Below are 25,654 nucleotides of genomic sequence, written 5' to 3'. Positions count from 1 at the left end.
CTTTGTGTCCAGAACCCTTGTGTAGGCTCCTGCACAAACACACTTGCCAGATTTTGGCAAAGAAACACAAGACTTTGCATTTTGTGCCCTGTTGGGGTAAGGACTGCTACTGTGTTGTGTTTGTTATAAAATGCTTTTGTCAGCAATTGATTGGGGTGTCTCTCAATGACATTCTGGTGGGCTACAGTGTGACTGATGTTTCAAGCATATAAAAAGTGTTTTTGTTCACTATGCATGGTATTGGTGGTGAGGTGATGGATAAAGCTCACACACCTAAAGGTGGCCATACACTATAAGATGGTGGCGAGGTTGCCAAACGAGAGGATCTTTCCCAAATATGCCCACCAAAGGCAGGGTGATATCGGGCTTATTCGGTTGCCAACGGGACGAGGACCTCATCAACTAGCCAATGTCCTCAATCGCAAGGGAAAATCAAACCTGCCCAAACGATGTCTCACAGATTTTTGGCCAGATATCAATCAGAGAGGCCTATTGGAACACCCCACACACAAGCAGATAAGCTGCTAATTAGTCTAAAGGACCCATATCGGCAGCTTAAATCTACCCGTGTATGGCTAACTTTGACCACCCTGGAAAACATCTTCTTTCGTGTTTGCCTCACAATAAGCTTTTCTTGTAAAAAATAACCCTAGAATTCACATTCAATTATCAGACATGTTCGTTTTGGCCGATGTCTGTATCTGTGAGTGCAAAAATTCTACATTGTCCTATGCAGGGCTGCCATCAGGGGGTACAAGTGTCCCAGGCCTGCAGTTTTGAAAGAGCTGTCCCCCCTTGCGAGCGCCGAAGCCTGTGGCGATTTTCGAAGTCCCGAACAGCCGAAGTCCCGAAAAGCCGAAGGACCCAAAGTCACGAAAGGAGGCGAAGTTGGAAGTGCTGAAACGGCGAGTTCAATTCTACACCAATGTGTGTTTTTTGGGGCTTTTTTTAATCCACTGGCCACCAATGTATTATTTTAATAATCTATAGGCCCCTGCCACCCAATTTTTTTAACTTGTAAGGGGGGCCCTGGCACCAATGTTGTTTTAAAAAGATATTTTTTTGGGCCCCACTTTTTTTTAACTTGTGAGGTAGGACCTGGCGCCAATGTTTTTTTTTTTTTTGACTTATAAGGGGTCCCTGGCCATCAATAGCTTTTTATAATGTGTGTGTCGGGGGGGTTACTTTTTTAGCGCTGATGTCTGTGTGGTCTTTCAACTGTGATGTGGAGTGGGCGGGGTTTGGGGTGGGGCTTGGGAGCCAGTGTGGACGGGGCCCCATGATTACTAATAGCGACCCTGGTCCTATGTGATTTACTAAGGGCACATGCTAAGATTTGGGGAGATTTAGTCGCCCAGGGACAAATCGCTCTTCTTCGGACGAATAATCTCCCTGAAAAGCCTTCCTGCTGGTTAGAATCTAGGATTAGTAGTCCGAAGAAGATGCAAATTGTCACCTGGCGACTAAATCTCCCTGAATCTTTACGTGTGCCCTTAGCCTAAGCGTTGCTAAGTTACCTAGTTCCTCAGCAACTGGAAACAGAGCCCAATACTGTAGAATCTATCCGTAGCGCATGCGCAGAGAGAAGAGCGCAAGACTACGAATGCGCAGTCGACAACTTCCTGATACTGATACAACAGGGCCGTGTTCTGTACTTTGCATGTCCGTGAGAGACCTGTGCGACATAACGGTAAAAGGCGGGCGGGCGGAGAGACTGCACAAGAGGCGGGTTTATTTGAGAATTTAAAATCGTATTGTTTCCGCCAAGATCCTTGTTGTTCCGCTCTGCATCGATGAGTTGATTGGGGAATGCACGTTGCGTCATTTACCCGGGGGTTCTGGGATATGTAGTTCAGATGTCTTTCAATGACGTGCACGACTAATGAACAAAAACTACAACCCCCGATATGCAAAGCTATAAACGTGATGACGCAGAGGCGTTATGACTGAATTAGTTGACATTTTGTGTTGGCTTCTTGTGAATTCATATTTGGGTTGTGGGAACTTTACTCTTGTCTTGTAATTATTTAGCCCTTGCTCCAGTGTGAATAATGTTGTGGCTGAGTGCATGGAGAGAGAATTATTATAATTATTGTTATACAAGGCAACATACCTCCCAACATTTTGGAAGTAAAAAGAGGGACAAAAAATGTTTTCGCACGTAGAACAGCAAATTTCTTTTCACCACGCCCCTTTCTGTGGTCACACCCCCTAATTACCATGTTCATTTTACAAAATTTGGCAGGTTATGAAAGTTTGAAAATATTTTTCTATATTATCTAAACTGTTTTTGTGTCTCAAAATTGTTACAAAGTATCTTTTTTGCACCTGATACATACCTCCTAACATTTTGGAAGTAAAAAGAGGGACAAAAATTTTTTTCACACGTAGCGCGGCAAAAAATTTTCACCACACCCCTTTCTGTGGCCACACCCCCTAATTACCACGTTCATTTTACAAAATTTGGCAGGTTATGAAAGTTTGAAAATATTTCTCCTTATCTAAACTGTTTTTTTGTCTCAAAATTGTTACAAAGTATCTTATTTGCACCTGTTAGCTGTTCTGTACTCTGCTAAATGTCAATTAAGTTAGAAACTTTGTTTCTTTTTTCTGTCTGTTCAGTGCAGAGAAAATAGGGACTTTCCAGTACAAATGAGGGACTGCGGGTTGAGCTGTCAAAAGAGGGACTGTCCCTCCGAAAAAGGGACAGTTGGGAGGTATGCTGATAGCTGTTCTGTGCTCTCTGCTAAAAGCCAATTAAGTGAGAAACGTTGTTTCTTTTTCTGGCTGTTCAGTGCAGAGAAAAGAGGGACTTTCCAGTTCAAACCAGGGACTGCAGGTTGAGCTGTCAAAAGAGGGACTGTCCCTCCGAAATAGGGACAGTTGGGAGGTATGGGCAATAGCTCTAAATGTGGCCCATTTTAATGGAAACCCTGCCAAAACCTGTTTTTAGCTAATGAAATAAAAGCATACCTCCCAACATTTTGAAAAGATAAAGAGGGACAGAAAAATTTGCTGCATAGTGTGTACATTTTGTGACCACGCCCATTTTGTGACCACACCCCCTAATTACCATGTTCATTTTCCAAAATTTGGCAGGTTATGAAAGTTTGAACATATTTCTGTAGTTTTTTTTCCCCAGTTATTACAGTTTTGCTAATGAAGGTGAATTGCCCTTTAAAGGGCACCTGTTGGGTAAAAATGTTCTCCGCAACCAAACGTGCAGGCTAATAGAACCCGCATTCCAGTTGGGGATAACAGTAGTCTTTTTTTTTTTTTTAAGAAATGCCCCCAGCCAGCGATACGCTATCCGCACCGGGAGGGAGCAGCCATGTTGTGTCAGTCGCATGCGCATAATGAGCAGTTTTTCATCTTTTCACTATAGCCTTTGATGAGTGTCTGGATTCTGGATGGTGGTATTTTTGACCATTCGTCCATACAAAATCTCTCCAGTTTAGTTAAATTTGATGGCTGACGAGCATGGACAGTCTACTTCAAATCATCCCATAGATTTTCCATGATATTCAGGTCGGGGGACTGTGACGGCCATTCCAGAATATTGTACTTCTCCCTCTGCATAAATGTCTTTGTAGATTTCCAAGTGTGTTTAGGGTCATTGTCTTGTTGGAATATCCAACCCCTGCGTAACTTCAACTTTGTGACTGATGCTTGAACATTATCCTGAAGAATTTGTTGATATTGGCTTGAATTCATCTGACCCTCGACTTTAACAAGGGCCCCAGTCCCTGAACATGTCACACAGCCCCACAGCATGATGGAGCAACTCTGTTTGTGGCGTGAGTGCAGAAAGGGCTTCTTTCTCATCCCCCTGCCATACAGATGTTCTTTGTGCAAATTACGTTGAATTGTAGAACGATGTACAGATACACCATCTGCAGCAAGATGTTCTTGCAGGTCTTTGGAGGTGATCTTTGGGTTGTCTGTAACCATTCTCACAAACCTCCGCATATGCCGTTCCTGTATTTTTCTTGGCCTGCCACACCTGGGTTTTACAGCAACTGTGCCTGTGGCCTTCGATTTCCTGATTACATTCCTTACAGTTGAAACTGACAGTTTAAACCTCAGAGATAGCTTTTTGTAGCCTTCCCCTAAACCATGATACTGAATAATCTTTGTTTTCAGATCTTTTAAGAGTTGCTTTGAGGATCCCATGCTGTCACTCTTCAGAGGAGAGTCAAACAGAAGCACAACTTGCAATTGGCCCCCTTAAATACCTTTTCTCATGATTGGACACACCAGCCTATGAAGTTCAAGACTTAACGAGCCAATCCAACCAATTTTGTGTTGCCAGTAATCAGTATTGAGCAGTTACATGCATTCAGATTAGCAAAATTACAAGGGTACCCACATTTTTGTACACTAAAAATCTTTGTTCAGAAAACACATCAGTACTCAGATGTTCCTGGGGAATGAAAGACATACCACTGTTATCTTTTTTGTTAAAAGTGGAGTAAATTATTATGCAGGCTAAGAGGGGTTCCCAAACTTTTTCATATGACTCATGATAACATACAGTACATGTACTGTTACCATGAATGAACTTTCTTACAACAGCACCACCTGCTGGTCATTTTCCGACCATTCTGACCAGCAAGTAGTCAAGGAAGTTGTCAGGAGAAAGAAAGAGGCCTGGTCTGATGTTCTTCTGGTTAGGAAAGATTTGCAAACGATTTCTAATTTTTTTTTTCCCAACCAAAAGAAAATCAGACACCATGCAGAATCCGTGGTTGGGGGCTGCAGAGTTCAAGTCATGAATAGTCATTAATATATATTTTATGATGGGCTCCTTTGCTTTGATGTGTAAACATTTAAAAGGCCCTTGCTCGGTTAAAGATATGTTTTAATCAACCTTTGAAACTTCTCATCTGAAACATTGCAGCAGAGATAATTGTGGCATCACTTGGATACACACAGCTGGAGACCCCACATCATAGATAAAAGAGATTATTTGACTATTTTGACATTTGGTCTAACATATGTGCTGTGCTACTAAATGAACCTGGCATTGGTACCATTATGTTGCTTAGTTTTTTAGGGATAGCCATTATCATCTACCCCACAATCATATTGTTCTGTATATTGAATTATATACTGCTTGAATGATGGGTTCCATGAAGGTATCAGGGCCCCAAGCTGTCTGCCAAGAACTTCTTTACAGACCGTGGAACTTTTAAAGCAGAGATTCAAAGTGGAGTAACTATGTTGAAGATGATACTGGTCCCTACAGAAAATTTGTTTTAGGGCCCACCAAAACTTACAGAAGTGGACCTGTTTTACCAATATATATTTTGAAGTTGCTTTCAAAAGGGCTCTCTGGAGCCCTTTACAAATCTGCACCACCTCCACCATGTACCAGTGATTTCCAAACTTTTTAGGTTCAAGGGGAGTATTTTTTAGGACCCGCTGAGCTATTAAAGGATAAGTAAACCTTTAAAAATGTGAATGTAAATTGATGAGGGTACTATTCTAAGAACTTTTGCAATGTGCATTATTATTTATCTTTTCATTCCAAGATATTAAGGGATACATGTCCTGTTATATGAATTAATTTTGCTACAACAGCGCCACCTGCTGGTCATTTTCTCCTACCACCAAGTAGTCAAGGAAGTTGTCAGGAGAAAAAAGAAGAAGCCTGGTCTGATGTTATTCTGGTTAGGAAAAAAATTAGAATTAGGAAATCTTTCCTAACCAGAAGAACATCAGACCAGGCCTCTTTCTCCTGACAACTTCCTTGACTTAATGCAAAACACGGGTAGTGAAAGTTAAACGGAGCTCACCCTTTCCTGTAGCGTGTTGGCCGCAGCTCTCGCGATACTCCGGCAACTCCAAGCCGGCATCTGTAAGGCAATTCCTGTGTATCGCTGTTCAGCGCTGGCCCATCCACTTCAAGATTCACTACACTTATTCTTTGAAAAAACGGCTTTATTCAAATTCCATAAGTGATAACAGGCAGTGGGTAAGTGGTACGAACTAACGCGTTTCGTGCCCTTTCTATTGGCACTTCATCAGAGTTCCTTGACTTGGTGGTCAGACTGGTCAGAAAATGACCAGCAGGTGGTGCTGTTGTAACAAGAGTTATTAATGTTAACAGTACATGTATCTTGGATTTAAAGATAAATAAATAATGAATGTATATTACAAACGTGCTTAGAATAGCACCCTCATTGATTTTACATTCATTTAAGAAGCACACAGACTTTTCTGTATCAGCCATTCACCCAATATATCTAGTTAAAGGGCACCTATCACAGCCAAAATCAAACACATATTAACAATCTGACCAGTACAAGCTAAACACGTTTAATCAAACTACATATATAGTTTTTTGAAAAAACTGCAGGTTTTAAAAAAAAATCCCTTACTTTGTCAAATGGGTTCTTTCACTGAGGGAGGCCATACTGTGACTATAACAGAGACTCTAATATGCAAATTTCAGGAGCATGCTCAGATTGTAACACTGCTTTGAGTATTCTACCCAGAATGCCTTGTTTTAGTAAACTCCTCCACTAGAAGTATCAGGAGATTTCCCTATCTTGTCCCCTGCTGGTAAAGTCATTATGTAAATGAAGGGCACACAGTAACTTCCAGCAGGTGGCAGCACTACTGAACAGCAGCTAACACACAGGTTTGGCTGATTTGAAAATAGCTTAGAAGGGTTGATAAGCAACAAGGAATTTCAACTGAGCATGTGCGAGATTTCAGAGCTAGAGTTGGCTGGGAAGATATAGGTAGGAGGAGCCAGTGAAATCCAAGATGGCTGCCATAGCTAGAACTGCAGGGGAGATAGGGGAGATCTTGCAGAAGGAATAGTGAGCTGATCATTTACATTATACAAACAATTCTAAGTGTTTTAAAAATCGGATTTCTTGAACTTTCACATAGTGTATTTACTTAGTAAATGATTTTGATCATGATTGGTGCCCTTTAAGGTAATTTTTTTTATATAAAACACAAGTTTCATTGAGGCAAATGATGCAAAGTGACATTACTATTTATATATATATATATATATATATATATATATATATATATATATATAGTCATATTGTTGAACCGGCACTCACCATCGATTAATCAGATCCCGGGTGCTTCTTCAAGAGAAAGCATATAGAATAGTTAAGAGCACTCACGGGTATTGTGAAAAAAGGCTTTTATTGGAGTATTACAATGTGGGGTAGATTGTAATACTCCAATAAAAGCCTTTTTTCACAATACCCGTGAGTGCTCTTAACTATTCTATCTATATATATATATATATATATATATATATATATATATATATATATATATATATATATATATCCAAATCCAAGTCCAAAGGTGCACTCCGTAGACAAAGGCAGTACCTGGGTGCTCAGCAATGAGAGTAGATAAAGCTTGCAAAATAGCGGCACTCAAAGGGTCTTTTTAGTGCAAATAAAAGGTTTTTATTCAATAAAAACCTTTTTATTTGCACTAAAAAGACCCAGTGAAAGCCACTATTTTGCAAAGCTATATATATATATATATATATATATATATATATATATATATATATATATATATATATATATATATATATATATATATATATATATATATAATGTGTGTGTGTTATTTATATTCTGTATCATCCATATATTAAACTGATGTTTTTTTGTACAGTTTTGTTGCAGAATGCATCACCTCACGTCAATCACAACCTCCCCAGCTTTTTGGCGTTCCATTCCATGCCAGCGTTCTGAACTTCGACTGGACTACATGCTGGCTTGCGGACAGACATTCCGGTGAGTGAGATTTCATACATATGCTGTCTCATTAACTGACAGAACTTTAGATGCATGACATTGCTGATCTTGACCAAGGAAGTTGTACAATGAAGTTCCCACTCACATTTTTGTATCTGTTGTAGTGTCACATGACATAGGATGCAATCCAATGCATGTGATTTCTTAAGTGCTTATCTGTTCCTCAGGGGATGGCACAGTGTTCATGTAGTTCCAGCAAAGAACTGCAAGAACAACTGAAATGTAAGCAAAGAGAAACCAGTCACTCAATGAGTCAATCAACTCATTGAAGATTCAATTACTATAACTTTCCTTTGAATCCCCAGGTGGAAGGAGTGTAGCCCAGGCTACTGGACTGGAGTGTTAAAAGGGCGTGTGTGGACTATGACGCAGACAGATGAGCATATCTGGTACACAGTGTATACAAAAGACCAGAGTCCTGAAAAGGTTTGTGATGGGTTGAAGGTCACTACAGAGCAAAATAAAAGGAAAAATAACACTGTGCCATGTACCTTGTCAAAGAAGGTAAAAAAGGAGGAAATATTCCCAGAAGATGTGGGGGTAACTGGAGATGTTCCACGCCTTCAGGAAGATGTAGATTGCAAGAAAGACCAAGAGGTGCTGGAAGACTACTTCCAACTTAATGTCAGTCTGAGGACACTCTACCAGCAATGGGAGAGATCAGACCCGAACTTTCAGAGAGTCGCACAGGATTTTCCAGGTAACAATGACAGTGTTGTATTCTTAACAAGTCTGCATATGATAGTTAGTTGAGGTTGACACTATCTCTATCAAATTCAAAGCTTCACTCAACCTACCTAGATTATTCTACTTCATAAAAAAGAAGGAAAAATAAGCCCCCTCTGAACAAATGTCCAGTTTGTCGTCTAAGGGAATAAAACACATGGACGTGTGAGTACTCTGTGTGTGTGTGTGAATCCCTGGGTGTGTGAGTTCTCTGTGTGTGAATCCCTGGGTGTGTGAGAACTCTGTGTGTGAATCCCTGGGTGTGTGATTACTCTGTGTGTGATTACTCTGTGTGTGAATCCCTGGGTGTGTTAGTACTCTGTGTGTTAATCCCTGGGTGCGTTAGTACTCGGTGTGTGAATCCTTGGGTGTGTGAGTTCTCGGTGTGTGAATCCTTGAGTGTGTGAGGACTCTGTGTGTGAATCCCTGGGTGTGTGAGTACTCTGTGTGTGAGTACTCTGTGTGTGAATCCTTGAGTGTGTGAGTACTCGGTGTGTGAATCCCTGGGTGTGTGAGTACTCTGTGTGTGAATCCTTGGGTGTGTGAGTACTCTGTGTGTGAATCCTTGGGTGTGTGAGTACGCTGTGTGTGAATCCTTGAGTGTGTGAGTACTCTGTGTGTGAATCCCTGTGTGTTATTACTTTGTGTGTGAATCCCTGGGTGTGTTATTACTCTGTGTGTGAATCCCTGGGTGTGTGAGTTCTCTGTGTGTGAATCCTTGGGTGTGTGAGTTCTCTGTGTTTGAATCCCTGGGTGTGTGAGTACTCTGTGTGTGAATCCTTGGGTGTGTGAGTACTCTGTGTGTGAATCCCTGGGTGTGTGAGTTCTCTGTGTGTGAATCCCTGGATCTGTGAGTATGCTGTGTGTGAATCCTTGGGTGTGTAAATACTGTGTGTGACTTTCTGGGTGTGTGAATCACCAGGTGTGTGAGTACTGTGTGTGAATCACTGGGTGTCTATCTACTGTGTGTCAATACCCGGGTTTATGTACCCCCTAGAATCATAAATCCCTGGATGTATGAGTACTGTTTGTGAATCCCTGGGTGTTAAAATACTATGAGGTGAATCCATGAGTGTATGAGTACCGTGAGGTGATTTTCTCATTTACAGACTATATTTCCAGGTATTCGGGTTTTACGTCAGGACCCCACAGAATGCCTCTTTTCATTTATTTGCACCTCTAATAACAACATATCTCGCATCACGGGCATGATCGAGCGAGTCTGCAGCTCTCTGGGACAGCGTTTGTGCCAATTGGACTCTGAAGTTTACCACACCTTCCCCACTTTAGAGAAACTGGCAGGTAATTACTATACACGGTCCTTTCTTCAGTTTTGAAGACTAGGGATGCCATTAATGGTGGAGGGGCTTAACCAGAGCAGAGTTTGTAAGACCTTTTCCAACCTAAGTTATTAGGTTGCCCAAATATTAGAAATCAAAATGTATAGGAGGATTGCAGTTTAATTGGTCCTATGTACGATATTAATTTGAATTAACCTGCAACTGAAATCTTTGTTTTGTCCATAATACAATGCCACTCCTGCATATACAAACTTCGAGGCTGCAGTCAATATGGAGCACCAGAAGATATTGACCAAGGCACTTGGTCTACACTTGGAGACAATTAAAACATTACTTTTTGATGCCTCTGACCTGCTCCGTTTGCCAGCATCCTTCAGTGGCATTTACAGATGAAGAACAGCTGGATAGGCACAGGATTGAACCGCTCAGACATATTATATGTCAATATATTCTCATATATTTATTCATATTTCAGTTTGAAGACAATGAAAGAAAATTAGTTGAAAAAACATTTTAATGTTCTGAAAGAATATTGATAGAGCTTTCACATTCTTCAGTGTCATACCAGAGTTTCATACACCACTATTATGGACATACAGTGGCCAAAAATATCAACCCAACTATCTAGTCTAGTACTATAGGCTGTCTGGTTGCTGGCAATTTGTGAATGCATAGCTGTGAAAATTAGGGATACACCGAATCCACTAGTTTGGATTCGGCCGAACCCCTGAATCCTTCGTGAAAGATTCGGCCGAATACCGAACCGAATCCAAATCCTAATTTGCATATGCAAATTAGGGGTGGGAAGGGGAAACCTTTTTTACTTCCTTGTTTTGTGACAAAAAGTCACGCGATTTCCCTCCCTGCCCCTAGTTTGCATATACAAATTCGGATTCGGCCGGGCAGAAGGATTCGGCCGAATCCTAGTCAAATCCCAAACCGAATCCTGGATTCGGTGCATCCCTAGTGAAAATGTATTGGTGATGTCTCAATTGCCTTCAAGTTGATGCCTTGGTCAGTATCTAATGTAGAGACTTCAACAATGCCCCCACTACCACAAAAACTTTTCTGAGACTATAAAGTGCCATTGGTTTATATCTTGTAGCAAATGGCACAGAAGCCAAGTTGAGGGATCTGGGCTTTGGGTACAGAGCCAAGTTTGTCAGTGAAAGTGCAAGAACCATCCTATCTAAACATGGCCCTGATTGGTTGGAGAGCTTGCGTCTTGTACCCTATGAAGAAGCAAAGACTGCACTGTGCTCCCTGCCAGGGGTGGGAGCTAAGGTGAGTTCTTCATTAAATCCTGTTTTGAATTTACAGATGGGACTATGTACTATGGACTCCTTGGGCCTCATGATGTACAGATCCCACAAACGCAAGTTTAGGGGGCCTAAGGCATTTGCACAGCTTGGGCACAATGCAACATTGTACTTAACACCTACTGTGCATAAGCTTGGGGGTATCCAAGGGGATTTGAATGACAGACAGCTTCAAAAGAGCACACACTCCACACACCAGGGGTAGCGATAGAGCCGACAACGTTTATTTCACATTTCGTACCATCCAACACTTACTCATAGGCTTGTTAAAGCCTATGATTAAAGGGCACCACTCATAACTAAAATCATTTACTAAGTAAATACACTAAAGTTCAAGAAATCTGAGTTTTAAAACCAGTAGAATTGTTTGTATAGTGTAAATCATCAGCTCACTATTCCTACTGCAAGATCTCCCCTATCTCCCCTGCAGTTCTAGCTGAGGCAGCCATCTTGGATTTCACTGGCTCCTCCTACCTATATCTTCCCAGCCAACTGTAGCTCTGAAATCTCACACATGCTCAGTTGAAATTCCTTGCTTGCTTATCAACCCTTCTAAGCTATTTTCAAATCAGCCAAACCTGTGTGTTAAGGTGGCCATACACGGGCCGATAAAAGCTGCCGACAGACCGAGTCGGCAGCTTATTGGCCCGTGTATGGGGGCCCCCGACGGGCTTCCCCGATCGAGATCTGGCCGAAAGTCGGCCAGATCTCGATCGGATGGGATTAAAAATCCCGTCGGATCGCGGCCGCATCTGTTCGTTGATGCGGTCCCGCGATCCGACCGCCCGTTTGGCGAACGCTAGGATCCGATCGTTGGGCCCTAGGGCCCACGATCGGATCAGCCCGATATTGCCCACCTCAAGGTGGGCATATCGGAGGGAGATCCGCTCGTTTGGCGACATCGCCAAACGAGCGGATCTATCCGTGTATGGCCACCTTTAGCTGCTGTTCAGTAGTGCTGCCACCTGCTGGAAGTTACTGTGTGCCCTTCATTTGCATAATGACTTTACCAGCAGGGGACAAGATAGGGAAATCTCCTGATACTTCTAGTGGAGGAGTTTACTTAAACAAGGCATTCTGGGTAGAATACTCAAAGCAGTGTTACAATCTGAGCATGCTCCTGAAATTTGCATGTTATAGTCTCTGTTATAGTCACAGTATGGCCTCCCTCAGCGAACCCATTTGACAAAGTAAGGGATTTTTTTAAAACCTTTTCCAAAAAACTATATATGTAGTTTGATTAAATGTGTTTATGTTGTGCTGGTCAGATTGTTAATATGTGTTTGATTTTGGCTGTGATAGGTGCCCTTTAAGTGCTGGAGGGCACGAAATGCGTTAAGTCTATGTATTGATTCATTTTTGCTCTAAAATAAGGTTTTCCGTTTTTTACAAGCCTGTTTGTGGGATCTGTAAGTGCCTGCCGTTCCGCTTCTTTGGTTGGATACTTCCACCTCGAGCTGTAGGTCTGGGGCATGAGCACCCGGACCCCACGTATTATTGGTGAGATAATAAACTCATAGGTTTTACACTGGGATTTTTTTCTCTTTATATACACACAACATGTCAGATTTTTAATATGCGTTATAAAAGTTGCCGGTTTTATTGCTATCCCTGGTCTATGGAGTGCCTGCTCTTTTGAAGGTGTCTGTCGGTCATACATAGTAACATAGTAACATAGTAAGTAAGGTTGAAAAAAGACACATGTCCATCGAGTTCAACCTTTTTTTTTTCTTTTTATTAACTACCTATCTGCCAGTTGATCCAGAGGAAGGCAAAAAACTCATCTGAAGCCTCTCCAATTTGCCTCAGAGGGGGAAAAAATTCCTTCCTGACTCCAAAATGGCAATGGGACCAGTCCCTGGATCAACTTGTACTATGAGCTATCTCCCATATCCCTGTATTCCCTCACTTGTTAAACACCACCCAACCCCTTCTTATACCTATCTAATGTATCAGCCTGTACCACTGATTCAGGGAGAGAATTCCACATCTTCACAGCTCTCACTGTAAAAAACCCCTTCCCAATATTCAGGCGGAACCTCTTTTCTTCTAATCGGAATGCTGTGGGTTCGGGGCTCTGCACACTGGCCATCAAATTAGAGCAGTGAGTGACCCTGTTTTTATGATCTGTATTAATTTTTCCAAGAAATGGGTTTGGGGCATGGGCACTCTAACCATCAGTAATATTTGGTGAGCGCTGTTCATGGGAACGGGTTTATAAAATGATAATAGTAGGGGCTTGGATATGAATGCTCCCGTGCATATTAAAGTAAGCATCAGGCATATTTATTGTGAGTGGGGTGTCCAAGGGAATGCCCACGTGCGGCCCCAACCAACCTGTCCCTCATGAATACAGGGCTGCTGAATGCAGTCAGCGCTTTATTTGCATGCATGTTTTTGCATCACTTTGTACCTCGCCCCACACTAAGGCCTAATGACTCTGAAGTTCATGTATAAAAAACATGCCAAAATACCTCAGCTCCCTGTTTGCAATCTAATATCTAACTCCTCTGCAAACAGGTGGCAGACTGTGTATGCCTGATGGCACTTGATAAGTCAGAAGCTGTGCCAGTTGACACCCATGTTTTGCAAATTGCAAAGAGAGACTACGTGCCCCAGCTTGGTGGTTGCAACAAATCACTGACAGATCGAGTGTACAGGGAGACAGGTAAGGGACAAATGTTGGTTACAGCACTATTATGGCTCCACTGCTGATGTTAAATGTTGTTTCCTTTGCCCAGCCTTGTTTTCTGAAGTCACTCTTCTGTAGCAGTGTAAATAATGAGTTTCAAATAGTATTTCAGACCACTGTATTCTCTAAAGGTGGCCATAGAAGTTACAGTTATGCTCTTTCCTGGATAAGATATTTCCAAGAAAGATCATTCTTTTCAATACACACGTGTAGAGCTGAATTGTCAGATATACATATAGAAACAATAGAATTCTACCTGTATCTGACGATTCAGCACTAACAATGGCCGATGTTCAGGTGCCTTAAAGGGCAGCCAATCAAAATTTTCCGCCTGGACTGATCAACAAGCTGACTGATTTTAAAGTCTTCTGCCGATATTGGTCGGCTCGTCTCCCACCATTCACACACTGAACATCGTACGAAAATTTGTTTTGTACGATATTATCGTTGCGTCTATGACCACCTTTAGTTCTGTAATACGTTTAGCCAGAATCTCATAGCGTCCATTCCACAGCAGCCCCCTGTGCTTTTTAATGTGTTAATAAATAGTGGTTTTTATTTAAGATTTGAGGAAGTGTGCCCAATATTCTTTCCTTTTTTGTGCTATTTGTAAGAGAAATAAAGAAGACCTAACAATCCTTCTGCAGTTCCCTAAGAAATTTATGTTAAAGGGATACTGTCATGGGGAAAAAAAAATTTGAATCAGTTAATAGTGCTGCTCCAGCAGAATTCTGCACTGAAATCCATTTCTCAAAAGAGCAAACAGATTTTTTATATTCAATTTTGAAATCTGACATGGGGCTAGACATTTTGTCAATTTCCCAGCTGCCCCTGGTCATGTGACTTGTGCTCTGATAAACTTCAATCACTCTTTACTGCTGTACTGCAAGTTGGAGTGATATCACCCCCTCCCTTCCCCCCCCCCAGCAGCCAGACAAAAGAACAATGGGAAGGTAACCAGATAACAGCTCCCTAACACAAGATAACAACTGTCTGGTAAATCTAAGAACAGTACTCAATAGTAAAAACCCATGTCCCACTGAGACACATTCAGTTACATTGAGAAGGAAAAACAGCAGCCTGCCAGAAAGCATTTCTCTCCTAAAGTGCAGGCACAAGTCACATGACCAGAGGCAGCTGGGAAATTGACAAAATGTCTAGCCCCATGTCAGATTTCAAAATTGAATATAAAAAAATCTGTTTGCTCTTTTGAGAAATGGATTTCAGTGCAGAATTCTGCTGGAGTAGCACTATTAACTGATGTGTTTTGAAAAAAACATGTTTTCTGATGACAGGATCCCTTTAAAGTTATACAATCGCCCAGGCAAATACCTGGCTTTCTCTAAATGTTCTGTTAAATTGTAACTCTGTGTTTGGAAGTTCATGCCCTTCATACTTTTGTATTTCATTCTTCCAACATGTTATACTTTTACAGGTGATTTTTTCCGTAATTTATGGGGACCCTATGCCGGATGGGCGCAGTCGGTAAGTGACCAGTTATTTCGTTTTTCTACATTTGTTTTTGCAAATGGAAATGATGGATGTCTTGAGAATTGTTTTTTTCAAGGTAAATTTTTATTGGTTTTATCAACAACAAACACAAAACATACAATTATAATACAATGTATGACATGTAATTGGTGTCAAGTTTAGCACACGTTTGTACAGGTAGGAGAATCTTATCGTTGGTTGTGGCAGCTGACATTCTATAGGTCGTTTTACAAAGTAGGTCCCATCAAGTTTAAGAGACCCGGTCACACCAGTCCCCCCAAATTTTGTCGAACTTGTCTCATAAGTTAGTTTTATAAGGGGGAGAGCTCTATCCACCAGACGTCTCCAAAAGGTTAAGGAGGAAAGAGTTCCTCTCATCCAGTGCAAACATGCTCACTGTTTTTTTGGCATAGAATGTGAGCGTTCATAACCGAATTGTGGCTGCAGTGGTGGGTAGTACCTCATCTATTTCTCCTAACAAACAGACTGCTGGGTTCATTGTGGTGTGTCCAGTTCGTTTGCTAAAGTCTCTATTATTTTGGACCAAAATTCTTGTATGGGGGGCAGGACCAGGCCATGTGGATAAGTTAACACCGGGGGATTTACACCTTGGACAGGAGTTGTTCTGTCTCCTGCCATATTCTTCAGCTGGAGGGGTGTTATGTAAGTTTGGTGACGGAATTTGTATTTTATTAGCCTGTCTTTTATTGATATTAGGAAGTTATAGTCCGTGGCCTCCTCCCATTGTTCATATTCAAGACCAGGAATGGCCTGTGTCCAGATTCCTCTGAAGATCTTGGATAGGAGTTTAACTGGGGATGGGAATGAAGAGTGTCTTCTAATTCTACTGTGGCCACTGGGGGGGAGAGAGTATGAAACTGGGCCTGAAATACATGCCGGAGTTGGAGATATCTATAGAGTTGTATCTGTTGGTTGAGGACTCTTTCTTGTAACTCTTGGTTTGTGGGAAACTGGGAACTGGATACTAGGTCAAATGTTTTTTAAGGCCCAGCTGTGGACAGTATGTTTTGAGAGTTTTAGTAGATAGGAACTATAATTCTTCCTCTGCAAATTAAATGATTGTGATAGTGATTGTCTTCAGAGGAAATGGTGCCCCTTGTGGCCAAATAACCATGAAACAGTAAAATACCAATTTGGCCACAAGGTTTGATCAAAGTATTGTTGTTTCACAAGAGAAGGTCATCCCTACATAGACAGGTTAATGATGGTTTCAAACAACTGACTTGTTAAGTTTACATTCTGATTGTTTTCTATGGGTTCCTAATGCAGCAGTAAACTGGGATAAGGGTATTATTTGGCTTGCCTTCCCTGTTAATATAGATTTATATATGGTAAACATGTATGCATGAACTCTTTCTCCGCAGACAGAAGGCTGCATGTTGTCTGCACATTGCTCATTTATACTTTAGAAAGCTATAATCTAGAACAGTTAGAAATGACAGGAACTGATATTTGCAAGGAATGTGTCCCTCCTTTCCTAGGCATATGATTACATTTTCCATATTTATAGCATTTTATAAAGTCTTAAAAATACAAAAACCATCATTACATTTGTGTACTTTTCAGGCAAGCTTTGATGTTCTTCAGAGAGAAAAGGTGCTCAGCAGGGGTATAATTACAGGGGATACAAAGCAAGTTGCCTGAGAAGGGCTCATGTACTTGAATGAGTAAATCATTTCACTACAGAAGTTAATCATTAGGAGAATATAGGGGTGAAGTTAAGAACGTGGGGATCATTAGAAACATGAGCATTGAGATGAGCCAAAAATGTTGCACTGGGGCCTATAATCTTTAAAATTCAGTGGTTGCCAGACTTTCTCAGTTTAAGGTCTCTTTGAGGTTCACCCTTTGGTCAATACCCAGCTAAGCTTATAACAAGGTTACAGATATAGGAACATATTTGTGTATTAGTCATTTAGCCATAGTTTCAAGAATATCTGGAACAGCAGAAAAAGTTACAGTTTCGGACTCGGGACTTGTTGTAGTGAAGCATTGAGCACCACTTGTAAACCAAGACCATAATCAGATGCCTGAGATTGAGGTTTATTCAAAGCAGACATACCTTTATTTTTTTTTCCAGGTCTTGTTCTGCTCTGAGCTCAAGAAATTCCAAGATCCCACTAATCCCATCAAACCAAAGGGAAACCGGAAAAATCAACAGAAGAAAAAAACAGCAAGTTCTGCCTAGGTCATAAGAATTATATTTATATTCAATCAGTTGTTATATGAACTGTACATTGGCATTTCTTGTTTTTACAAACACATTGTATATTGATGTTTTTTAGTATTTTTTTTTATATAAAATGTGTTGGTATTAATGAATTATACTCTATTATTATAACCTATGATTGTTTAAAGGTGGTTTTCAGCTGGGTGAGATTACCTGTTATAAACGTTCCACCTATTATAAGGCTTGTCCACTCAGCAAAACAGATACCGACTTTTGCTCTTTGGTTGCGGTTGATGGAACACTTTGGTTAAATAATAGAACTAATAACTTTCATGCATCTTGAATTCTAACAAGGTATTACAATGTATAGCTGTTAATGGTCATTTATTTTTCTTTTTTTACAATTTATAAGGACAATGTTACTTTTAATTGCCCTTGTGCCACATTTGACAGTTTGAGACCTTAGCTTAAACATTGACATCAATACAAAGTCAATTAGTGGGTGGGTTATGGGGTATGAGTAGGGTTGCCACCTTTTATAAAAAAATTTACCGGCTACTGGAGGCGGGGCTTCAAAGGAGCGGGCGTGACATCAAAAGGGGCGGGCCACGCCACAGACACCACGGACACTAGAAGAGGCAAAAGAAAAGGTAAGTTGCAGGGCATTGGGGGCAGGCCGAGGGCTCCTTTTGATCGTATTACAAATTTACCGGCAGTTACATTGCCGGTAAATTTGTAATACCGGCCCGGCCTTGGCAGGTATTTTACCGGCTAGGACGGTAAAATACCGGCCGGGTGGCAACCCTAGGTATGAGGATGTGTTTTTATTAACATTGGCATATCTGGGAAAATAAGTGTTCCAGTGACCCTGAGAACTTGTACTGTAATATTCCTGAGAATGGAGAGCTTCACATTAAGGTGAGGATCTGAGGATTAATGTGTAGGATTGGGATGGATGAGGTAATTGATTCCTCAGTTAATAGATTCAGCCACTAGAGAGAACGTGCAGTGAAATTTTCCCTGCAAAATCCCTGGAAAAAGGGAATGATGTAAGGCAGGGGTATCCAGACTTTAGCAACATGGTGATTTGTATTGCATCAAGATTAAAACCTCAAACATTACACTGAAAAGAATTTCTCTAGAAATCTAAATATGGGATGGAATTCAGAAAGATAATCTAGTGGAGTTTCTCTTACGGCCTTGGGGGACACAGGAACCACGGGGTTAAGCTCCTCCCTCCAGGAGGCAGGACACATACTAAACAAAACAAAAGACTGGACTCCTCCTTCTCCTTCTATATCCTCTCCTGCTTAACTCCCCCATATCAGTTTTTTAGTGTCCTGCCAAGGAGGTAGGATGACCTCTAGGAGGTCCTACTAAAGGATACTACGGTCAACGATTAGCGTTGACACCCGGGGTGTGACAAGAGTCAGGGGCACTCCTGATCTCTAAGGTTAGCCCCCTCCGCGGGATACCTCTGCTGGGGTCGGTAAGACTCATGGGAGCAGACCACCCATCACGTACCTGTTCCACGCCTCAGTGGAGCAGGTGATGGCCAGACAGAGAGGCTCAGGAGGGGGAGTCCCAGAAGACCCTCCGGGGGTAAGTAGGCCAGCTGGTTGACAAGCGCACCTCCTCCCCCCTTTCTTGACTCACGCTTAGCTTAGTGTCCCGTCTGCCTGCCTGCTGGGGGGGGCGTGGAGGGAGGGGGAGAGGAAGTCGGGCGGCGGTCCTGATCGTTTCGTCGATCGGCGCTCTTTCCCCGTAGGTTCCACTTCCGGGTTACGCTGGCGCGTGTGGATGACGTCAGCGTCGGCAGGGGAATATCAGCCTCGGTGGATAGCGCTGGAAACCTTTTCGCGGGACGCGCGGGACGGAGCCTGGATTCTCTTCTCTCTCTCTCTCTGTGTTCCCTCTCCCGGTGCAGGTACGGTGGGTGGAGGGCGGCTTAGGCTGGGCAAGACTGAAGGGGAGCATGTTTCCCAGGGGAGGGAGAGCGAAGGCCTCTGCCTCGGTGACATATTTGGCATGCTCTTTATGCTCTGCAAAATTTTCGAAGGGTCAGGAGAACCCAGTGTGCGCAGCCTGCTCAGCTACAGAGGAACCATCAGTCCCTCCTGTACAATCAGACCATACAGGTCTTGGGAGCATTACCCCTACTCTGACAAATGCTGGGGATTCTGTGGGGGCTACAGCATCCCTGCCCAATACTAGGGGGGGATAGCCCTCCTCCTTGGGCGCTTCAATTGTCCCAGTCACTGGCTAACCTGCAGGGAATCGATAATCTATCTGCCTCCCTGGACAGGTTTGTTAAGCACCTGTCGGTGCAGCCCCACTCTAGGAGCAGGAAGTCGGCTAGTAAAAGAAAGACTATCCTGTCAGCATCATCTGGGGAGTCGGCTGAGGAAGTGAGCGATACCGAGCTAAGTGAGGGAGAGATTTCCTCAGCCTCGTCTGAGGATCTTCCCGAGCCTGATAGGGAAGTCCCCCAGTGATTTTGTGTTTGTTACACTTGAGAAAGGGCAATTACAGCCCGAAACATGTTGTGTATAGCAGCTTAAATAAATATTAATCACAAGCAGTTAATCTGCGTCAGAGTGCTCTCCTCTCTCCTACTGAAAGTCCCCCATGATGTAGAGGGAATTATTTGGGCCATTAAGCATGCCTTAAAGCTAGAGGAGGTGTCGGGCCCAGGATCGGGTTCCAAGGGTCCCTTTAAACGCCAGCGCAAACAAAATGCAGAGTTCCCTTTTCATGAGCAGCTGGGGGGGGTTATCCAACAGGAGTGGGATAATCCAGAGAAAAAGTTTCAACCTTCTCGCAGGTTTTCTCGCTCTTACCCCTTTGCGAAAGATCTCACTGACAAATGGGGGGTGCCGCCGGCGGTTGACGCTCCAGTGTCACGTCTTTCAAAGAACACAGCTCTCCCTGTCCCAGATTCAGCAGCCTTTAAGGATCCGACAGACAAACGACTGGAGGGGTTTCTCCGCTCCATCTTTACTTCGGCAGGTTCCACTTTTAGACCTATCATTGCTGCAACATGGGTTAGCCGGGCAATGGCTGACTGGGCGCAGGAGATTCTGGAAGGTCTAAGGGTTAATTCTTCTAGATCTGTATTATCCTCCCTGGCATCCCAGATTCTGGACGCGAATGCCTTCCTGGGAGATGCTCTTCTAGACTCTCTTCACACAACAGCCAGAACGTCGGCCACGGCAGTGGCAGCGCGCAGAGCACTCTGGCTTAAGCACTGGACAGCCGACCTCAGCTCCAAAAAAGCTCTGACAGCCATGGCTTTTAAAGGAAAGCGTCTGTTTGGTGAGGAGCTAGAGAAGATGATATCCCAGGCCACAGGGGGGAAGAGCACGCTATTACCCCAGCCAAGGACCCGCTCCACTACAGGACAGAGACGGGGCAGGTTTTTTCGTGGCTCAGGATTTCTTTCTTCAAAAGGTTCCCCACCTCCTGTCTCAGGACGTTCCAAGGGTAGATTCCAGCAAAGGAACCGTCAGGGGTGGCAGCCTCGCAAGAATCAGCGAAGGACCCCAGTGGACAAGTCCTCATCCCTATGACGGGACAGGCCCTCCGGGGCCAGACCAGGCGGTAGGGGGACGCCTGCAATGGTTCCGGGAGGTGTGGCACCACAAAGTAGCAGATGCTTGGGTTCGCGAACTGGTGGCAGATGGGTACAGGATCGAGTTTCAGTCACGACCCCCAGAACGTTTTTTCCTTTCAAGGGTTTCCCCAAGGAATCCAAAGAGGGAAGCTTTTCTCAAGGTCATTTCAGACCTACTACATGCGGGGGTTATAGTTCCTGTCCCATTGGACCAACTAAATCAAGGGTTCTATTCGAACCTTTTTATCGTGCCCAAAAAAGATGGATCATTCCGCCCAGTTTTGGACTTAAAGTGCCTCAACAAGTTCATCAGGTACCGCCGGTTCCGCATGGAAACTATCCGTTCGGTGATCAGATCTCTGAACAGAGGCGAATTCCTCGCATCCTTGGACATCAAGGATGCGTATCTGCATGTTCCCATTTGGCCAGGCCATCACAAGTACCTGCGTTTCGCCTTTCTCCAGCGGCATTATCAGTTTGTGGCCCTTCCCTTCGGCCTGTCGTCGGCTCCTCGGGTCTTCACCAAGATCATGGCAGCCATGACGGCAGTTCTGCGCTTGCAGGGCATATACATTACGCCATATTTAGACGATATACTGGTGAGGGCAGCATCTCTAGAGGAGACGCAGGAACATCTGGCAATCACCATCAAGACTCTGGAGCAGTTCGGATGGCTAATCAACAAGAAAAAATCTTTTCTCGTTCCGAAACAGGTCATGTTATTTCTGGGACTGATATTCAATACAGATGCTCAGTTAGTGATACTTCCTCGGGAGAAACAGGAGAGGTTGCAGTACCTGTCCAGACAGCTTATCCAGATCAGGTCTCCCTCTGTTCGGCTTTGCATGCAGGTACTGGGGTATATGGTATCAACCATGGAGGCGGTACCTTTTGCACAGTTTCATTGGCGTCCTCTTCAGTTGTGCATTCTGCGGAATTGGCGGAAGAAGGAGTCGCTAATGCAGAGGATCGATCTGGATCGGTTGACACGGCAGTCTCTGCAGTGGTGGACAAACCCCCGAAATCTAGACGGAGGTCGGCGATGGGGAGAGACTCAATGGGTAGTCATTACCACCGACGCAAGCTTATTGGGATGGGGAGCACGGTTCGCTCAATGTTCGGCCCAAGGAAGATGGTCTCCAGAGGAGTCCAAACGGTCAATAAATGTCTTGGAGCTTCGGGCCATTTACCTAGCATTGCGCCATTGGGAGGATCAACTGACAGGTCTTTCAGTGCGCATACAGACAGACAATGTGACTGCAGTCGCATATATAAATCGCCAGGGAGGAACTCGCAGCTTCGCAGCCTGGACAGAAGCGAAAAGGATTCTGTCCTGGGCAGAGACTCGAATTCCAGAAATTTCCGCGGTCCACATTCCGGGAATTCAAAACTGGGAAGCCGACTACCTAAGTCGACACCGTCTAGATCCGGGAGAGTGGGAACTCCTTCCGGAAGTGTTCGACATGATTGTGCACAGGTGGGGACAACCGGAGGTCGATCTGATGGCATCTCGACACAACAAGAAGGTGCCAAGGTTCTTTGCCAGAAGCAGAGACCCACAAGCATCAGGAGTGGATGCGATGACTATGCCATGGCAGTTCCGATTAGCGTACATCTTCCCTCCCTTGCCCATGATACCACGGGTAATCAGGAAATTTCGGCACGAGAGACTGAGTCTAGTAGTCGTGGCTCCATATTGGCCCCGAAGAGCCTGGCTCACGGACCTCATATCCCTATCCGCAGGAAACTGGTTCCATCTTCCGCGACGTCCGGACTTACTTCAGCAGGGTCCAATACTACATCACAATCCAGGTCTTCTGACTTTGACGGCATGGCTGTTGAGACCGCCATCCTGAGAGAAAAGGGTTTTGCTGACTCTGTGATTAACACAATGATCAAGGCAAGAAAGACATCGTCAGCCAGGGCCTACTACAGAGTGTGGAAGGCATACGCAGCATGGTGTGAAACCAGAGGAGTACCATTCAATGAGCTTGATTTATCGCGGGTGCTTCTGTTCCTGCAGAAGGGTCTCAAAGGGGGTTTGAAACTATCATCTCTAAAGGTGCAAGTTTCAGCCCTGTCAGTTCTCTTTCAGGACCGGCTGGCCTTAAAGGAGGACATTCAAACTTTTTTCCAGGGTGTGGCCCATATAGCCCCACCTTTTAAACAGCCGGCACCAGTGTGGGATCTCAACCTAGTATTAAAATCTCTTCAGGATTTACCATTCGAACCTCTGCGGACGGTGGATTTACCTTCCTTGACCTGGAAGGTAGTGTTTTTGGTGGCCATTGCCTCGGCCAGAAGGGCCTCTGAGTTAGGGGCACTTTCCATGGCCTCGCCGTTCTTAGTGTTTCACCGGACTAGACCCTCCTTCCTTCCCAAGTTGGTATCGAGTTTTCATGTGAATCAGCCAATTGTAGTACCTTCGTTCTATCCGAATCCGAAAAATGAAAAGGAGACTCGTCTTCATTCGCTGGACGTTGTCAGGGCACTGTCAACATACATAGAGAGAACGGCTTCAATTTGGAAGTCAGATTCCTTGTTTGTGATTCCCTCAGGGCCCAGGATGGGGACAGCGGCGTCCAAGGTGACAATTTCGCGATGGATCAGAGAGACGATCAGTCAGGCATACTTGGTTGCCCACAGGAGTCCCCCGAAAAGAGTCAGAGCCCATTCGACTAGGGCCCTAAGCACTTCATGGGCATGGAGGAATGATGCTTCTGCTGACCAGCTGTGCAGAGCTGCTACATGGTCCTCCGTGCACACCTTTACAAAATTTTATCATTTCGATACATTTTCATCTGCCGAAGCTAGCTTTGGCAGAAAAGTCCTGCAATCAGTCATAGATTCAGACTAACACAGGCACTGGTCTTCGTTTCTTCCCTCCCTCAATATGGGATTATGGGACTGCTTTGATAAGTCCCCGTGGTTCCTGTGTCCCCCAAGGCCTTAAGAGAAAAGGAGATTTTTAGTAGAACTTACCGTTAAATCTCTTTCTCTCTAGGCACTTGGGGGACACAGGAACACCCTCCCCGAAACGTACCCCGATTTGAGGGTTTACAGGGGAAACTGTTCCCCTGATTCTTGTTTCTAGTTTGTTTATTTCATATAGTCCTTGTTATGGGCTTGTTATTGAAACTGATATGGGGGAGTTAAGCAGGAGAGGATATAGAGGGAGAAGGAGGAGTCCAGTCTTTTGTTTTGTTTAGTATGTGTCCTGCCTCCTGGAGGGAGGAGCTTAACCCCGTGGTTCCTGTGTCCCCCAAGTGCCTAGAGAGAAACAGATTTAACGGTAAGTTCTACTAAAAATCTCCTTTTTTTGTCTACAGTGATGGACTTCTGTGATCTATTGGTCACCAGCTCAATATTATTTGGTCAGCAGTGGTGCTCAATGCTGCACTACAACAAGTCCCCAGTCCGACACTGTAACTTATTTGCTGTTCCAGATATTCTTGGAACTATGGTTAAATGACTTATCTAATCTAGTGGAGTTTTTTGTCTACAGTGATGGACTTCTGTGGTCTATTGGTCACAGCTCAAGATCTACAGGAACTAGTGATGTGCGGGTGAGGAAAATCTCAAACCGCACCCTAACCTGCAAAACCTTAACCTGCACCCGACCCTAACCTGCAAAATGTTGCCATTGTAGGACCTGCACTCAAGCCGTACCCACATATTGTCACTCATACGCTACTTCTCTGGTTGCAAGACACAAAATCTTCAGGAGCAGTGGAGGAATGTACTTTCCCAGTCTGACCAGCACTCAACACTAACCTTGACCAAATATCAAGCCAAACTTGCCCAACCGGTGGTCAACCCGTGGGGTCACTGCATGTTTCGGGTCAACCCGCACATCACTGATGGAAACATCACCATCCACTCCTAATTTGTGCACTTGTTTTCTCCTCCCCATTATTTTATATCTGACTGTCCATTGCACTGCATACAAATGTACTACTACATAAATAAATACAATTCACCCTACCTTTTGGCCACCCTGTTGTAAAGCCTCCATATATAATTAAAAACCAGGCCTCTCACCATTTTTGTCAAACACCAACTACCAATTGATAATCTACCTGGAGCAGATGATTGTCTCTGCAGACTTCTTAAAGGGATACTGTCATGGGAAAAAATGTTTTGTTTTTTTTTTCACATTACATCAGTTAATAGTGCTGCTCCAGCAGAATTCTGCACTGAAATCTATTTCTCAAAAGATCAAACCCATTTCTTTATATTTAATTTTGAAATCTGACATGGGGCTAGCCATATTGTCAGTTTCCCAGCTGCCCCCAATCATGTGACTTGTACTCTGATAAACTTGAGTCACTCTTTACTGCTTTACTGCAAGTTGGAGTGATATCACCCCCTCCCTTTCCCCCCCAGCAGTCTAACAACAGAACAACGGGAAGGTAACCAGATAGAAGCTCCCTAACACAAGATAACAGCTGCCTGGTAGATCTAAGAACAGCACTCAATAGTAAAATCCAGGTCCCACTGCGACACATTCAGT

General features: G+C 43.6%; 1 protein-coding gene across 5 annotated transcripts; it reads left to right on the top strand.

Moving 5' to 3' along the window:
* The first annotated feature begins 1,239 nt into the window (after positions 1–1,239).
* Positions 1,240–25,320, top strand: ogg1.L (8-oxoguanine DNA glycosylase L homeolog). 5 transcript variants are annotated; one of them, XM_041590880.1, is made up of 9 exons: positions 1,240–1,690; positions 7,666–7,787; positions 8,114–8,508; positions 9,657–9,836; positions 10,941–11,119; positions 13,675–13,822; positions 15,282–15,331; positions 17,439–17,546; positions 24,647–25,320. In XM_041590880.1, exons 1-8 carry the CDS (start codon positions 1,574–1,576, stop codon positions 17,544–17,546), a joined length of 1,299 nt encoding a protein of 432 aa, XP_041446814.1. In that variant the 5' UTR covers positions 1,240–1,573; the 3' UTR covers positions 24,647–25,320. The 5 variants fall into 5 exon arrangements, with proteins under 5 accessions (XP_041446814.1, XP_041446815.1, XP_041446816.1 ...); XM_041590881.1 differs by having other exon boundaries at positions 24,791–25,319; XM_041590882.1 differs by lacking the exon at positions 24,647–25,320 and adding an exon at positions 24,471–24,635.
* The last annotated feature ends 334 nt before the right edge of the window (positions 25,321–25,654 follow it).

Source organism: Xenopus laevis, chromosome 4L (genome assembly GCF_017654675.1).
Source record: "Xenopus laevis strain J_2021 chromosome 4L, Xenopus_laevis_v10.1, whole genome shotgun sequence".
Taxonomy (NCBI): Eukaryota; Metazoa; Chordata; class Amphibia; order Anura; family Pipidae; genus Xenopus; species Xenopus laevis.
This window is presented reverse-complemented; position numbering and strand designations above follow the sequence as displayed.